Below are 18,427 nucleotides of genomic sequence, written 5' to 3'. Positions count from 1 at the left end.
TCATCTAGTGATTCCTTAACATCTTGTGGATCACAGTATAAACTCTACCTTATTGTCGTGGTTGTTCAACCACTTCTTTCCGTTTGACTCTATTGGAACCCTCACCTCCAGTCTCAACTGCTCTGGGTTGATCCACTGTTTAAAGATCATTATCTGTTCAACCTGTGTCCTTTGAACTTTATAAGGGCATTCCCTCTTAAGATGACCAGCCTTAGCCTTGCCATAACTCGAACACGGAGTTTTCTTAACCGTACTAGCAATAGACTCACTAGCACGTCCTGACTTGGACCCTCCGACCGAAATAGCAGGTGACTGGATCTCTTCTTACCTTGTCTTTGTTGATCTTCATCTTCACTATCACTAGAAATTGACTGTCCACTAGAGCGGGGCTTAACCATCTCTTTCTTAACCTTCTAGAGTGAATCTCCATTTTTCACTTCTAAAGACTTCCTTATCTTGCCTATCTTCTACTAGACTTTGTTCAACTCTCATTGCTGTCTCAACTAACTGGGAAAAATTCGTCCAGTTAGCCGTAAAAGTCAAAAGAGTTCGTATCTCCCTTCTCAGTCTACTCTCGAACCTTTTATATCTTTCTTTCTCCTCATATTCAACAACTATCATATTACCCTGTACGAGCTTCAAAAACTCATTCCTCTTCACCTCACGAAAAGAAGTGGGATAGTACTTATCTTCAAAGATTCTCTCGAACTCATCCTAGGTCATCACCTTTCATCTGTTTCTTCTCGAGTCTACCACTCTCCACAAATGTTCTGCTCTTTTCTGTAGCAGAAATACAGCTAACTTGACCTTACAGTCCTCGGGACATTTTGTTACTTGGAAGCACTTTTTCATCTGATTCAACCATGCCGGAGCATCTACTAGATCAGTTGTACCCTCGAAGTGGTGGCACCTAGTGCCTTCATTCTTTCTATATCATATTTTTTCTTTGGATCCATCTGTATAGATCCAACACTTGCTGCTAACCTCTGTGCTATCCTGTTCAAGACTTTATCATCCATCTGAGGATTAACTCTAGCTTACGGGATACTAGATTCCCCCTTAGTTGTGGTTTCCTATACCACTGGTTCTCTAACTGAGTCTCGATCCCCTCAAATTCTGCGATTTCCAATAGGGTCACGATCCTCATCAGCCGTTGGCTTGTTTAGTTTGCCACTTTCTCTAGACATCCTTCCTAAAATAGTGCACAATATTAGGGACATTACATCATTACATGCTCCTAATCTAATGCATGAGTCTATTGCCAAAATCTCTTACTCTGATACCAACTTGTTATACCCCCTCCCAGATTCCCTTCCTAACCTAAGAGAAGATGTGAAAACAGTAGATGTCAATCCTTTTATGACAACTACTGCCTATCTCAACTCTTATCACATGTTTTTAAACACCTAATAAGCAACTTATAGACATACACTTTCTCTTACAATTTATATCAAATGCAACTGAAAGCACATGCACGAACTTATATATATACATATACCCAATAGAGATATACACTTAAGTTCATAACAATGGGTACCACTCAATCTACCTTCATCCCTAATATGTACATGATGTTCATTCTTAACAAGACAAGCTTAACAACCTAGACTTCTCTTTCTCTTTCTTTCTTCTCAGATCTCGCACTTGAGTGGCAGACAACAAAACAACTACCTTTTGAGGAGTTGACAACTACCTGGGAAAAAAGAAAACATTGAAAAGAATGAGCTACTAACCCAGTGAGCGACTTACTTTTAAAAATATTCTCATTAAATATCAATAGAAACATTAACTCAAGAAATAACATGCATCTCAAAACTCAGAGTTTTGGAAAACATCTGAAACTCAAACCTCAACTAACATTAAGAACATCATAAAAAAATATCATTCCTATTCATTATCAACATATACATTTAAAACATCATTCATCTGCCTTAGTTGAGAGAGAACCATTTTGCTTAATCTCTCAACGTTGAAACCTTAGCTGATGGGGAGTAATCTCAATACATTCAGCGTCAACATCATAGTACCTACGTGCACGTGGTAATACCCTGGATACCATCATACCTTAGGTGTCAGGGGACCCGGATACCTTCCTACCTTCAATATCGGGTTTCTTCATCATCACATCATTTAAACATCATGAAAACATCTTAAATCATCATGGTTCTACTCATCAAAACTTAAGTAACTTCTTAAACTTTTTTTTTTAAAACTCATCGCATAAAACTCAAGGTTTTTCTTTGAACTCATCATAAACTCACTTAAAAGCTTCTAAAAAGAAAGGAATATGTGTCCACATCTTTGCTTAAAACTGATACTTCAGTTTGTGAAAACTCATCACATGGTAGATAGCCTATGTGTTGAAAACCTCTTCAAGAAAATAATCCGCAAATCTTCAAGCTTAAACATACATCATGCTTTGAAAACTCTTAAGTAAAACACTCATCATAAGATATGCGTTGAAACCATTTAATAAGAAAACATTCATAAAACATGTCACTCACAGTCTTGGGCTATTTCCTCAAAAGGTTGTAGGCTTTCTCTATTTGTGTTTGCTCTGACATCCATAAATACCTTTAGTTAATAAGACTAGCTCCATTTTGAGCTTAACTTTATCATTAAAACTCATCATCAAACGTAAACATTCCTCTTAATTTATCGTCGCATAGCCTAATCAACTCACTGCATCTTAACCCATCTCGTTGCATCATCAGTACTTAATCAATTTACCTTACAGTTGGCTGAACAATGGCAACCTTACTTACGTGTGCTCGCTCAGGTGCCAGGACATGCTCACCATACCTATACAACAAGTGTCTGTTGCGCATCTCCCTCAACATACCTTGGCTGTTGACATCTTCTTTTCCACGGCCTCACGTTTCACTCTACGTGTGCACCTTACCCAACAACTTCCTTCTCTGGCGTAAGCTCTCGCTAATCGCTTACGCACGTCATTGCATATCCTGCTTACTCAGCTGCTTGCTTATTCTTCAAATGCAACTGCCTATTTATTCATCCAAAATTCCATATTCAACTTCTAAATTTCATAACTTTAAAACCAACCATTATTTAGCTAAATTCCCCTCTATAAACTTGCTCATAAACATCTTAACTCTCTTACTTTAGAATGTGAGCATTAAACCCTTTTTGGTAGGCTAGAAATTCTCTAACTTCTCGGTCGATTAACATTTCTAAGACTGCCACATGGCCCACTTACCAAGTGATAAGGCTAAACACTTCCACTTAACCTCATCACATAGGGTTTGTGTCCACTTAAGCCCTTTCCTGGTCTTCGTTTAACTTTAACCTTTGTCATAGTTCTATTGTTAGGTTTTTCCATTAGTGTAAATATCTTGTTATATTTTCCTTTTCTATGCTTTGTACACTTGTATATATTCATATCTTTGGTGAATGAATAGAGTATTCTGATTCTCTCTCAAACCTAAGAATTTTACAACCTTCATCGTAACATTTTGCCTTAGGCACTCATCGCAAGCCTTATCTGGTCATTTCTTCCTTAAATGACTCCATAGCATACCGCGTCACATCATCTATGCGACACCATTCTTCATGTCATTGCTTAATGCTCACAACATCTTTGCCTACCAACCTTTAAGCCTCTCGCCCAGTCCTCATCTCACGCCCCTCTTAGCACTCTTCCTTGAACGACTCGACTGCTTGCATGCTGCCTGTATTTAACCTTTACTTACATCACATGAAACTGGTCGCATGCACTTTCTACCAGCCTTGACCAACACTTTACTCGCCCAATAGCCAATTCAACTTCTTTTGTGGCCATCCGCATCCATTATGGGCCATAATTAGCCAAATTTTTCTCTTCTTAAATACCCGGCCACATAGGTTGTGATGACTAGCCACATAGCTTGACTCAGCTTTGCCGCATCAAGCTCTCTGTTTTTCTTCTAAGTACTAGTTCCTCTTCATCTCACCTGAGAGCTTAACATCCCATACTTAGAACATTTTTTTTCCTTCCTTTTATCCTTTCATACATCCTCATTATACCTTCATATCATTTCAACTAACCCAACATCATAACTCATAATCATAGAGACTTAAGCATAATTAATCAATAAAATAGGTTTGGGGGTTTACATATCAATATTCCATAAGATGATCAAACGCGATTCGATCTCAATCGTAAGTGAGTTGAACTCTTACTTGTAAAGGCATGTCTTCTAATTTGTAGTTGATTAAAAAAGTCTACCATTTTGGAGACTTGACGAAAAAAGAGAGTTGAAATCATAAGTTTCAAAAGATAGAATTAACTCTTTAGGAAAAGTAGATATAGTTCTCTCAAGTTACCCTCCCATTAGTCCAAGAAGGACTTTAATAGATTGAATCATTACCAAATTGTTGGTCAGAGGATTAGTAATAGTTAAGGTAGACGATGCAAATATAATATTGACAAAAACTTTTGACTTAGCTACGATTATGAATAACTCATGATACATAGTTTGTCTTGTATAAGATTACTACTCTAAATAAACATATTGGTGTATAATTCTCAATTTAAATTGTGTAACAAATATTAAAAAAAATTAAATACGGAAAATGATATTATGTTAAAAATAATTCTGGTTACTTTCATTTTCTTTCTTAAGATACTAGCAGTGTAGAATAGACGAAAAAAAAGGCCATATTCTTAGTTATTCTCCCTTTACATAACAGCAAGTTGTTAAGGTGAAATAGTAAAAAAGAGAAACCCCACATTGAGAATGTCTAATAAGAAATTATAATTCTAAACTGCAGAACTCAACATGATCGAAACATGGTAACTTGATTGTGAGTAGCAAATAGTAACACTAAATTATCAAATTTATCACTCAAAAGTTAACAAGTCCATCTTTATCAGTTGATGCTGAGCTTGCCTAATTTGTGAGCCCCAAGGGGAGGATGCTAGAATGTCAGCTTCTTTTCTTCTCTTAATTGACATTTCAATACTTCTTTGTACTCTACTGAATTGCAGAAAATGCTTCATCATTGATCCTAAGCTTCCTTCTTAGCTCAGCTCTTGTTGGCAACTTTCAGAAGTGCTAGTTTGATCATCCCAACTGATGCAGCCACTATCCCTCGAAACTGAAACGAAATTGGACAGCGTAAGTCACCGAGTATCGATGTAAAGACAGAAACATACTTCTACTCCTAACCAGTCTTCGTTCTAAATGACAACAGTGTTCATTTCAGTTCTATAACTAAGATATAAAGACAAACATCAACGGGCGAAGGACCTCGTCATAATACCATTCACTAAAGACAATATATCAGCATTTCCCTTACGGACAGCAAGTAATTTTGAAACTTCAATAAAGTTGCAGACTCTGATAAAATTTGTGGAATGTAGCCTGGGAACCAAGAGCATTATGATCTATAAGGAAAAACATATATTTTACCATAGGGTAGAGTAACATAAGCCTTACTCGTACATACTTAAGGTCGAAAATGGCATTTCTCCAAGGTTTTCTAGTAGGGATGTAAGTGGTTCAGTTCGTGTCATTTTTTTCCCCCCAGTTTTCTCAGCTTCGGTGTGCACTCCTAATTTCTATCAAGTCATTGAATGGCTATTGGAGAATTGCTTTTTCCCATTTTTTTCCTTTTGGGTGTGTGTGCAGATCAACTGGGATAAGAAATCTATGAAAAACAAATGTCAGAAACTCAGCTACAAACCTTAGACTTGAGGGTCAAGGAGAAAACACCATTATGATCAGAAGATTGAACAGAGTAGGCGTCCAGTTGCAAATCGTTCAAAGCATCCATGACGTCAACCAATATATATTCTCGGTAAGGACAGTGCATGTCAACAAGAACTTCTTGGTCTTTCATGCTGACTTTCACATCTAGCTTATGGCCATCTTTGGGAATGCCGTTCTTCAGCTTCAGGTCAGTTTCATCCAATTCACAGGCTTTTCTTTTGTTGGTTGAAGGTTTTAAGCTGCCTTCAATCTTTTCATAGTCATAGTTATCTGAAGTCTGCTCCACCATGTCAAGATATTTCCTTCTGAATCTTTCTTCATAATATAATGAATCCATGCAAGTTTCTAACTCCTGTACTCTTGCTTCAAGCATCTTCAGATATTTGATTGTATCATTGAGTATCGACACTTTGTTGATCTGCATAAAAGAGTTAAATTACAAATAGTACCACTTGAAGAAAATATGATTGAAGCAAAAATGAAGCAATGGATATGTTTAGGAAGTTGCAAATTCCATTTAAAATTCAAAAAAATTATACCGATAATAGCTGGAAGTACCTCATTAAGTGAAGGTAACATTGACTTGAGGGCCATAAATTTTTCATTTTCTCTCAATTTGTCATGCATGACATTTTTTGTGCAGAAATCATTGTTACCCTGTTCCGAGATCGACTGTTCCCCACCCTTGAGGCCATTTAGAGAACAACCAGAAGATAATAATGGAACTGTAAACAAAATCTTCTTTAACATTCTTTGTTGCATGGGGGGCGTGTGTGTCTCAGTCATTCCTTTCTTCCATGGCACGAAACTGGATCTGCTCGAGAAATTATGGAGAAGGGCACTTCCAACTAGTTGAGTTGAACTTCCCAAAATGGTGAAGATAGTTCTCTTGTAGTGCATGTCTTCATCAGATCTGAGATCTAAGGAACCTGATTTAGTGTGATTCGAGTTTTGAAGTTCTTCCAAAGGTAAATCGTTAGCACCTTTCGATCTTGGAGAAGATGAGACTTTCTCCTGATTTGCCAAAGCTTCAGAAATACAGTCACTAGGATTCATGGAATCTTGAAAACCATAACTGAAGTCATCATCCAGAAATTGCAAACTGTGGAAACGAGAAGCCCCTCCCTCGACACCTTCAAGTCTTAAAGGATCTTCCATTTGGTGATATTGTTCACAACCATTTGAAAAATCATCGAGAGAGTCAATGCCGAACTTATTGTTTTTCCTTTGAATCTCATTTATTGCCTTCCCATTAAATTTCACGCCTGTCAAGCAGTAAAGGTTCTCGATTGCCAAAACTTCAACATTGTCAGATTTCACAGTCATCGGTTCTTTACCATTATCATCTTTATAAGCAGCGGAAGAAGGTTTCTTAGAACATATTGACTTTGAGAACTTCAGTAAAAAATCCTTGACGTGTTGAAGAAGACTAGGATCCTCCGAGACCTTCAAAAGAAAGCATGAAACAGGAAACACGGTCCACAAACATATGATGCCGATTCATAAAAATTTGTGTAATGTATGCTTCTTTATGAATATTACCTGCTCAATTACACCTAGTTCAATAACACCGCCAAGGCAAGGAAAGCAAACCACAGTCTACAATACCACAACAATTTTAAGATCAGGTCTACCAGCCTTGAAATTAGAATTGTAACATCAGTCCATTCTAAGCGCTTTAGATGATTCATGTAGCCAATAACCAAACTCGGTTTCTCGTAATAGTATCTTAAATACCATCATTTTCTTCTTCGTCATATTGTGAAGAAGATAAATAAGGTTCTTAAAAGAAAAGCATTTGTTTGACTTCTTTGATAAGACCAGAGAAACACTATCAGTACACTATACAACCACATCTACCAAAAGAATTATTTTGTTAGCATGGGGTAAACAACATATTTTGGTTTTATCCCGAGAGGTTACTTTTTCCTTTACAAGGCACACTGTTACTAAAAGACTTTTGGTTTTTTTTTAATCATCATATTTAGCACTAGATGATGTTGTACCTGAATTGATGCACTCTGTAATTAGTTGATTAACGACGTCCAAAGAATAGGAACCCCAATGAAAAAGAAAAAGAAGAAACTGTCAAATTTTCTTACTGATAAGATCTTAAGGAACTTGAAATAGGCATCAAACTATTCAAAATCAAATGAGTGATCTTTTCCCACCAAATGATAGCCAACCTTTGCAAGCAAGGAGCGAGAGAATACACTACTCTCCGCATATTGAGCATTGCATAACCAGATAGTTTGATCATCAGCTAACGCTCTTCCAGGCAAACTAACCACAATAGATAGATAGTGCTCATAATATCACAAGTTAAACAAAAAATGTGAAGGGATAAATACCAGTACGGATCAGAGTGAATACCCTTGGCCTTGATTGAAAAAGAAGGACATGCAAACCAAGTAATACCATTCTGCATCAGATAGATCTTCAGGAGACAAAGAGGCAGGAGGCTTTTTCGCTTGTTGTTCACTTTCGCCTTCTAAGAGAGACTTGTAGAGCTCTCTCAATTGTTCACTTCTGTGTAAGCCCATATTATCGACATGGACATCCTCAGCTTGAACTGTTTTCCTCGTCTTGATGTCGCCATTGTAGTAGCCATCGCACCATTCCAGCACCCTAAAGTATAAAACCAAATCTTTTATTTAAAGTACAACAACTACGTGGAAAAGAATCAGTGAAAATTCTGCAGCCAGTGGCCAAATCAGTGAAAATAGTCTATTCCATAAAACAGAGAGCAAGTAGCACAGAGAAAGACAAACTGTGAAGTTTGCAAGCAACTACATTATCATCCCTCACCTCTTCCGAGGTCGAAGAGAAATTTTTCAACACTTTTCTTTCCATAATTCAGAAATCAAGAGTCCCACCCCTTACACTACGCTCATGACTTGCCTCTAACCCCACTATTCTCCCAGAGGCTTCACGATGGGCCAATTTTAAGTTATTAGTTATAAGTTTTCAAAAAAAATGCTTGAAATCCAGATTCTGGGGAATACCTCCAAACAACCAAGCTTAAATCACCAGGGTAGCTAGGGAATTTACATGTTATTTTAGATAAAACTCAGATTTTGAGCTCCTCAAAAGTGTCCAGATGCTCAGTAATGCTGTGAAATGGAAGTTCGGGAAAGTTGAGGTTAAAAGAAAGAAAGGACTGAAATCAGATCACAGTAAGCCTAGTTTAAGATCAATAACCAACTTCATTTTCATAAATTGTTGCCAAAAACAATCCCCACAAATTTGAACAATCGAAATGGTGAAATTGATCTGTCAATACAAATCCATCTCAACAAAACAAAAGTTACACAGGAAAAAGAAAAACCCAGATAGATATACAAGCCAAGAATGAAGAACAATGGCAGCGAGAACTGATCATAAAAGAAAAATCCATACCCATGTTGCCTAGTCGATGGTGACCAGAAAATCGCATAGCTCCATTGGATGCTCTTGACAGCAACAGCAAGCTGCTTTCTGAGAAACCCAGATTCGCTGTCACAGTTTTCAAGTCCATTAGCCATTTTTTCCAGAAAAACAAAGAGAGACTCAGAAGAAATGATGATGAAAACCGAAAACCCACCAAGCCATTAGCCATAAGGGGCTTAAGATTTGGTTCCAACGCCAAAGAATGGCAAAACCCAAAAGCTTTTTAGGCTTTAGCCGTGCGACACAGAGCAGCAGCAGCTTTCTGAACAGAAAAGTAATATACTGGAAAAAGTGGAAACCATCTTCTCAGCTGAAACCCCTTTTTTAATTTTGGGTTTAAAAGTGAGGCTTAATCGATTAGTTTATGATTACTTTATGAGAAATCTGATCGTGGGGCTGCCAAATTCTAATTTGGGGTTACCTTTTTGACTCACCCTTTTGAGAAGAACTTCAGAAATGAAATCAAATGGAAAGAGGAAATTTTTTCATAATTTAAGCTTGTTCACTTCATAAATGGTGAAAGCTCAAGCTTCCTTCTGTTGTCATAAATTCTTTGCAAAAATGCACCCGACAGAGACCGCTCGGGTTTTCTGCTTACTTAAGTGGTTTTCATCCAATAATAATGGTGAAAGTGGAATTACAGGGATAGATTTGATCAGGGGTTCAAGAAAATGAAGTCGGAGCAACTCAACCCAATCCAACCTACTTGGTTTGAGTTGGTTCTAAAAAAAATGGTTTGGTTTGGGTATTTTTTAATAAATTCGGACAGGCCAATTCGTTCTCGAGTTCAAAGAGCAAAAAATCGGTTTGAACCGAATCAACCAATTACATAGCCCAGTAGCTGCAACCCATTTAAATTTCTTTAGAGTTTCTTCACCTTTATTGCACACGAGCTCGACTAGAGATGTCCATGGGACAGGACGGGGACAAAGAAGCCCTCCCCGTCCTTGTCCATGCCCCCTATTCCATTCCTTGTCCCTGTGAATTTTCCCGCGGGGATTGAGTTCTCCGCGAGGAAAATTTTTCCGCCATCATTTTTTTCTAACAATTTTTTTATTTCAATTAAATATATATTTTTAGCAATTTCTTTTACATATTCAATACCACTTTTATTTAAATTAAATATTATCAATTTTGGTACTAAAATAATAATATACATTCAAATTAAAAATATATAATTATAATGCTAAATTATCATAATCTTTATAAATTAAAATTCAACAATTAGAACATCCTATCTTAAATATTAAGACATCTAAGGAATTAAAGTAACAAAGTCTTAAACTTAAATAATTAAAACCTCCATAATAATCCTAACGAAGTCTACAACCCCAAATTGCAAATGTGGAAAAAAAAAAAACTTCCCACTCCCTCCCCCATTCCTCGTGTATTTAAGGATTCCCTGTCCCGTCCGGGGTGGGTCCTTGTGGGACCCCGACCCATGAGTTTTTTTTACATCTCTAAGCTCGACATGTGGCTTTTAAGGATTCGTGTAAGGGTTTTTTTTTTCAAAACTTCTGTCTCGCTCTCGATCTCCGTCTGTCTTCTCGTCCGTCTCATGTCTTTGTCTGTCGTCTGCCTTTAGGGTTCATCTTCATTCTCATCCTCAATCTCACCTTGTTTCTTCTAAATCTCTTATTTCCATCTCCGATTCTCCGTTCTGAATCTCTGTCTCCGTCTGCTAGCGTGTTCCGAATCTCTAACTCTCTGTTCCAAATCTCCATCTCCGTCGTTTCTTCACCACTATCTAATGGCTTCTTCTTCTCCATTTCTTCACATCGTTTCCTTGCCTTCACGTTGTCATTGGTTAGCCACCCATGATCCAACTCCCGTTTTCTTCTTTTTATTTTTTATATATGCTCAAAAACATTTTTTTTTTGTTTTTCTTTATTTGTTAATATTATAATCTATAGATGAAAAGCAGTGAGTTGATCAATAATGAATCACACCTATAAATATTCCAAATGCATGTTCTAAGCCATCAGAAATTGGCAAGAGAAAACCAACTAGGCCATCTTCAGTGTGGGATCACTTTACAAAGATGGAAAAGTCTAACACTGAAGGTATAAGATACAAAGGGAATTACTGTGATAAAGATTATGCTTTGTGACACTTGTTCATGTGGAACTAGTACCTTATGGAAGCATTTGAGAAAACAATGCAAAAACTATCCATTCAGAAAGCAACCTAAAGGGCAAGCCATACTAAAGTTTCAATCGAATGAAACTGATGTTAAAGGTGCTATCAATATGGATTTTTTGTCTACTGCCTTTAATCAACAAAGAGTTAGAAATGCATGTGGTAAGATGTTAGTATTGTCTGAGTTACCATTTAGATTTGTAGAGATAGAGGGGTTTAAAGACTTTTGTAATGTTGTATGTCCTAAGTTTGATATTCTTTCAAGAATCACAATTGCTAGGGATATTTATCAAGTGTATGTGGATGGAAAAAAATTTATTGAAATCAACTTTAATCAAAAGTGGTCAAAGAGTGAACCTAACAATAGATACTTAGACTTCCTTACAGAACATCAATTACGTTGTTCTTACAGCACATTTTGTTGATTCTGAATTGAATTTACATAAAAGAATATTGAATTTTTGTCAAGTGCCTAATCATAAGGGAGAGATAATTGATAAAGTAATTGAATGTTATTTATTGGATTGGGGTATTGATAAGATTTTTTTTCAATTACTGTTAATAATGCAACTTCAAATGATTCGGCAATCTCATATATGAAAAGAAAACTAAAGATTTTCATATGAGATGTTGTACTCATATTATGAACTTGATTGTCAATGGTGGATTGAAAGAATTACATGATTCGATAGCTAGTGTACAAAATGTTGTAAGATATGTTAGATCTTCTCTTAAACGATTGAAAAAAAAAATTAGAGTGTGTTGGACATGAAAAGATTGAATCTAAAGCCCTTGTTTATCTTGATGTGTCTACAAGATGGAATTCAACGTATTTAATACTTGATCATGCTTTAAAATTTGAAAAAGCTTTTTAATGCTTAGAAGAAGAGGATGAAGATTGTGTAAATCACTTTACTGAAGATAAGAATGGAAAGAAAAGAAAGAAGCCGCCGACCTTAGCCAATTGGAACCATGTTAGAATATTTGTCAAATTCTTGAAGATGTTCTAAGATCTTACATTGAAGGTTAATGGTTCAAATTATCTCACTTCTAATACATTCTTTCATGAACTTTGTGGGATTCAATGACATTTAATAAGTTGGAGCCAAAATATAAAGTGTGATATATAGTATGGCTTCCAATATAAGAATGAAATTTGATAAATATTGGGGGTCTCTTGACAAGATGAACAAAGTGTTGTTTCTAGCTATTGTGCTTGATCCACGATATAAGTTGGATTATATATCCTTTTGTTTCCTAAGTATCTATGGGAATGAAGTTGCTAGAACAATGACTAATGAGGTGAAAGTTAGTTTGATGCAATTGTATGAGTTTTATAAGACAAGTGATTCAAGTGGTTATATTTCTAAACAACCATGTCACATAGTTGAAATAAGTGAGGATTGTGATGACATGGAAATGGATTTACAATTAGAATACAAACGAAGAAGAAAAGAAAAAAATTTGAATGAAATAAGAAATGACGTGGAGAGATATTTGTCATAACCTAATGAGGATCTGGCTAAAAATTTTGATATTTTAAATTGGTAGAAATTAAATACTCCCAAATACAAAGTTTTATCACAAGTTGCTCGAGATGTTTTAACCGTACCAGTGTCAATAATTGCTTCTGAATCAACATTTAGTACCGGAGGTAAAATACTTGACTTTTTTAGAAGTTTTTTAAGTCCTAAGATGGTGGAAGTTTTAATATGTACACAAAATTGGCTACGTGTGAAGCCGATGTTATTAGATCTAACTCCACAAATTGAAGAATTAGAAACTTATGATCAAGTTTTATAAGATATATAATGTCACCTTTTAATATTTACGCTACATTAATATATTGAAATTGTGATAACATTCTTGTATAATTTATTTTCTAAATCTTTTTTAGGGTTCATGGAGCAATGCAAGATTACAGAGGAAGGGCTTGGAAAATTATGAGAAAGTTTCTCAGAGAAACACTCACAGAAAGTCGATTTTATGGTAAGTGATCATCAATAAAAAAAAAAAAAAAAAAAAGTTACAAAAATTTGATAGTACTATAAATATTTTCCATACATATACAGGATCATGAATGGATTGTTTAAGTTTGTTGGTTGTCATTCAAAAATCCAATGGACGACTCTTGTTAGTGGATTTTGTGGACACTATAGTCGTGTTTATGGATTTTGAAGACTTTTGTAGGCATTATAGTCCTACTTACGGATTTTGTAGACATTTGAAAACATTGTAATCTTTATTGTGAATTTTGTTGACAATATAGACTTTTTTGGTGAATATTATGTAGTTACTTCATATCTTTGAACATTATTAGGTCATTTAACATTTTCCATATAAGATCATGAGTAAAGAACTAAGAAGTAAGATCCTCTCAAACTTTTTTTGAAAGAGAACCGACGGAACCGAACCAACCCAACCCATTTTTTACGGGTTGAATTGATTTTGGATTTATAATTTAATAAGGGTTAGTTTGGGTTAGAGAAATACATAAACCGAAGTATAGGATTGGGCCTAAAATATCCCTAAACCCAATCCAACCAACCCACGAATACCCTTAAATTTGATAACTATTTTACTTTTTTTTTTTTTTTTTTAAATATGTGTAATTGTTTTACTTATATTTTTTTCCATGAATGACTTGATAAGGAGATATTTAGAGCACATTGTTCGTTATAATAGCTTGTAGAATTGAATAATCTGAATTTAGAGTGCATATATTTTAGTTTGGATTTAAATAGTTTGTGTTTGGGGTGACTATTTTAATCTAGGTTCTAAAAGTTTGTGTTTGAAATGTATATTGTTTTAGTCCGAGTTTAGGGTTCATATGTTTGGGTTGTTGATTTTTTTAACGTAGAGTTCTTTGAGGGTTTAGGATTGTTGTCGAGTTTTTTTCTTTTTTTACCTCAAATATCATATTTGTAGATAGAAATAAAAGATTTATTCCACCCATTTTTTAAAAATGTTTTGGATTTTCTGTTACATTGGTCTCCGTTCATTTGGTCATTTTTGAGATATACCAATCCCGTTGATTAAGTAAGAAAACTCCATATTTGGAGATGTACAAAAGCAACTAATTCTCTAATGCTATAATATTGTATAAAAATCTATATCTAGGAATGATAGTTCCAAGTATAGGTCACCATTGCGATTACACACAAAAAAATATTGTCAATTTAGATATACGATTCTAAAAAAATTGATGGTATATTATCATTGAAAAGCAGTTCAAGAAGAATGGTTTTGATCAAGTGTGTTTTCGAGAAAGTAAATTCAATACTAAAATAAGTTATTATATTACATCAATGGTTTTTTTTTTTTTAAGAAATAATCACAACCAAACTATAAAATTACATAATGATACAAGTGATATAAAGTACACCATTCAAGTAAGGGGAAAGAAGAAAAGTAGAAGCTTGTTCTTCCAATTTCGTACTCGGCTAAACAATTTTTCTCTGCTTTAGTGTACAACGCTTCTTTGAGAATTCTACTAGCAAACGTAGTATATTAGCTTTCCTTGACCATTTTGATTGGTGTGTGATTATATCAATTGAATTAAAATATAGAAATTGTTGTAAAAGATTCATTAGGAGATTTTTTTTTAAAATTATTCTCCGGTTTAATTTTATGAATGACTTTCTTTCCATACATACATAATTTTCTTGTTTTAAACGTTGGTAGAACCCATGAAACAAGTTATATATTAACGGATGTTTGAATTTACTAGACAAAAAATATTTTTCAAAAAGTCATTTTCATTTAAATATTTTTCTCAAAAGTGTTTTTATACACAAGTTTGTTTCGTTTGCTATACTCAATGTGTTTTCAATTACTACCAATGTAAGCATAACTCAACTGATATAAAACTTGTACTATTAACCTTAAAGTTAAAAGTTTGATTAAACACTATGGACTGGTCGTAAAGTTGGGCACCAGTGGGAGTCGTCAAAGCTAGTTGCTGAAATTGGGGTTGGAGGTGGTCTTTGTTAGAGTTATCCACCGGAGTTGGTTATCAATGGGTGTGAGTCATTGGAAACATTGGAGGAAGTGAGGGAGGAAGGGTGGATCATTTTAACTATTGAGTTATAATAGTTGTACTATAATAAAATGGGGGTTAAAATCATGGACGAAAATATCGTTATTGGTACAAATATCGGTGAGTCAAATTTATGGATATATTGACAAATATTTAAATATCGATAGATATTCTTAGAAAAATCACGGATATCATGGAAATTCATAAAAATATCATGATTTTTTTAGTGGAATTTAGAACAAACTTATTTAAGTAATAAACTATGCCTTCTTAGAAAAATTACGGATATCATGGAAATTCATAAAAGTATTGTGATTTTTTAAGTGGAATTTTAGAATAAACTTATTTAAGTAATAAACTATGACTTAAGCATATAAATCAATTATTAGAAATCAAATATGATTGGTTATGGAATAATAGATAATAATGAAGATCAAAAAAATTATTATAAACTGAATATTTTATTAATAAAGTCTAAGTCATATAAAATAAATGTCAAATGTAAGATTCAATAATAAAAAGATGATCTAAGAGTAACTAGCCCAATATTAGCATAATTCATTTGACAATGACAATATTGCTCCCAAGTTATTATATGTTAAAAATTTATAACATAGTTGGAAGTATGTCATCCATTAGTCATCTCAACATCAATCCCAATACTACCAATAGAAGGATACCTTAGATCAAACTATGTTTCACTTAAATGGGGATGATTGGAAGAATGTAGATTGTATAGAGGTTCCAAGTCTGAGCCTTCATTACTTTCACGAGAAAATTGTCCTCGTGTATAGATTGATGTGTTAATATGATCACTATAACTACAGGAACCATAATCACTTGAATGATTATAATAATTACTATAAGAATACCTATAATTACTATTGTTTTAGACATATTGACTGTCTAAACTCATCCCCTCCATATTTGAAACAAGGGAGTCAACATCAATCTAAGTAACATCATATGTGCATATTCTATGAATGAAAGGTTCCTGATGCTCCAATCCAGTGAATGAAGTTAATTCCTGCTTCCTCTAACTTTATGGCCCTTGTCAAAGTCTTTTCTTATGGTTTTTCCAAATTTAATTTCTTTAAAAATGAAAGTTTTGGATTGACAATCGAAAAAATTTGAAAATTGGAAAAGCTAGCACATTGTAAAAGCTTGATATTAGGAAAAATGCTATATATATAGAGAGAATCACATGTAGATAAAATATCAACATATTTCCAAGATAATTTTGTTGAAATGCAAAAGATATTAATCTAAAAAGATATATCGGAGATATATAGCTAATATTGCGATATATATATCGTGAAATTTGAAAAAAAAAAATCTTATCCTCATATCTCTATTGATGATGTGATTTTACGATATATTTATTATATCGAGATATTTTCGGTAAAAATAATTCTTATTCCTCCAATTTTTTTAACATACTCTAAATAGTAGCCACACAACCCCCAAATAAATATTTTGAAATAATTGTATAGAGATAAAAAATCAAAACACAATAATTGCGTACATCTTTCAATTTGTAAAGGGTTTAATATCTTTTTTCTTCCGGAAATAAAATAAAACATAGAATAAAAATTCTTCGCCGTCTGTGGGGATCGAACCCACGACCACGTGGTTAAAAGCCACGCGCTCTACCACTGAGCTAAGACGGCAACAAGTTTGTACCAAATGTTAACATATAATACAAATTTCCATGGACTACCACATTCTAGACAATATTAAAGTTTTTTTTAAAAAAATAAAATAAAATAAAAGAATTCTTATAGAACTAAAGTAAAATTTCATTGCCACACATTGAGAAACTAACAAACGATAGGTTGTGTTTAGCCTAAAGATTGAAAATCGATAAAATAGTATGTCCAAATGAGATTGATGTGTTAATACGATCACTATAACCACAGGAACCATAATCACTTGAATGATTATAATAATTATTATAAGAATACCCATAATTACTATTGTTTTAGACATATTGACTGTCTAAACTCATCCCCTCTGTATTTGAAACAAGTCAGTCAACATCAATCTAAGCATCATCATGTGTGGATATTCTACAAATGAAAGGTTCTTGATGCTCCAATTTCTAGTCCACCAACTCTATGGTAGTTGGAGTCCTGTGTGGCATGCATGAATTGAGATTCTCTAGTGAAAGAAGTTAATTCCTGCTTCCTCCAACTTCATGGCCCTAGTTAAAGTCTTTTTTATGATTTTTTTCAAATCTAATTTCATTGAAAATGAAAGTTCTGGATTGAAAATCGAGAAAAATTGGAAATTGGAAAAGCTAGCACATTGGAAAAGATCAACGATATTTCTACGATACATTCACAAAATATCTATGATATATCCATAAAATATCTACAATTTTGTTGAGATGCAAAAGATATATCGGAGATATATAGCTAATATTGCGATATATATATATATTGTAAAATTTGAAAAAAAAAAAGATCTTACCCTAATATTGATCATATGATTTTACTATATATTCAATATATTGAGATATTTTCGATTAAAATAATTCTTATTCCCCATTTTTTTAAGATACTCCAAATAGTAGTCACACAATCTATTTCAAGTTGGAGGCCCAAATAAATATTTTGAAATAGATGAAATTGAAGTACAGAGATAAAAATCAAAACACAATTATTGTGTACATCTTTTTTCTTCCAGAAATAAGATAAAACGTAAAGAATAAATATTCTTCGCCGTCTGTGGGGATCGAACCCACGACCACGTGGTTAAAAGCCACGCGCTCTACCACTGAGCTAAGACGGCAAGATATGTATTGATTTTAAAATATAATATACTTTTTCATGCACTATATATAATATTAAAGTTGTTTTTTAAAAAAATAAAATAAAATAAAAGAATTCTTATAGAACTAAAGTAAAATTTCATTGCTTGAGAAACTAACAAACGACAGGGTGTGTTTAGCCTAAGGATTGAAAAATTGCTATAAGTCAATCAGTAAAATGGTATATCCAAATGAGATTAGATCTTTTTTTATGAAATTCCACGATATATCGCCGATATCATAAAATTTTGGAAGTAGGAGTTATGAACTTCACTTCTTGTTTCACCTAAAAAGTTG

At 34.0% G+C, this 18,427-nt stretch overlaps 1 protein-coding gene and 2 non-coding genes across 4 annotated transcripts; all 3 read right to left on the bottom strand.

Moving 5' to 3' along the window:
* Positions 1–4,730: 4,730 nt before the first annotated feature.
* Positions 4,731–9,834, bottom strand: LOC120067702 (transcription factor EGL1-like). Of its 2 annotated transcripts, XM_039019245.2 has the most exons (9): positions 9,295–9,834; positions 9,111–9,206; positions 8,085–8,339; positions 7,898–7,994; positions 7,718–7,732; positions 7,254–7,310; positions 6,270–7,157; positions 5,686–6,129; positions 4,731–5,097 (listed from the first exon to the last, which is right to left on the bottom strand). In XM_039019245.2, the coding sequence occupies exons 1-9, from the start codon at positions 9,300–9,302 to the stop codon at positions 5,026–5,028; spliced, it is 1,932 nt and encodes a 643-aa protein (XP_038875173.1). In that variant the 5' UTR covers positions 9,303–9,834; the 3' UTR covers positions 4,731–5,025. The 2 variants fall into 2 exon arrangements, with proteins under 2 accessions (XP_038875173.1, XP_038875172.1); XM_039019244.2 differs by lacking the exon at positions 9,295–9,834 and having other exon boundaries at positions 9,111–9,235.
* A 7,082-nt stretch (positions 9,835–16,916) lies between these two features.
* TRNAK-UUU (transfer RNA lysine (anticodon UUU)) lies at positions 16,917–16,988 on the bottom strand. The gene has a single exon. It is a non-coding gene; the product is annotated as a tRNA-Lys (tRNA).
* A 1,051-nt stretch (positions 16,989–18,039) lies between these two features.
* On the bottom strand, positions 18,040–18,111 carry TRNAK-UUU (transfer RNA lysine (anticodon UUU)). The gene has a single exon. It is a non-coding gene; the product is annotated as a tRNA-Lys (tRNA).
* Between the last annotated feature and the right edge of the window lie 316 nt (positions 18,112–18,427).

The sequence above is a fragment of the Benincasa hispida genome, chromosome 12 (genome assembly GCF_027475165.1).
Source record: "Benincasa hispida cultivar pf3 chromosome 12, pf3_genome.v1.1, whole genome shotgun sequence".
Lineage (NCBI taxonomy): Eukaryota > Viridiplantae > Streptophyta > Magnoliopsida > Cucurbitales > Cucurbitaceae > Benincasa > Benincasa hispida.
The sequence above is the reverse complement of the archived record's forward strand: the minus strand, read 5'-3'. Positions and strand labels throughout refer to the sequence as shown.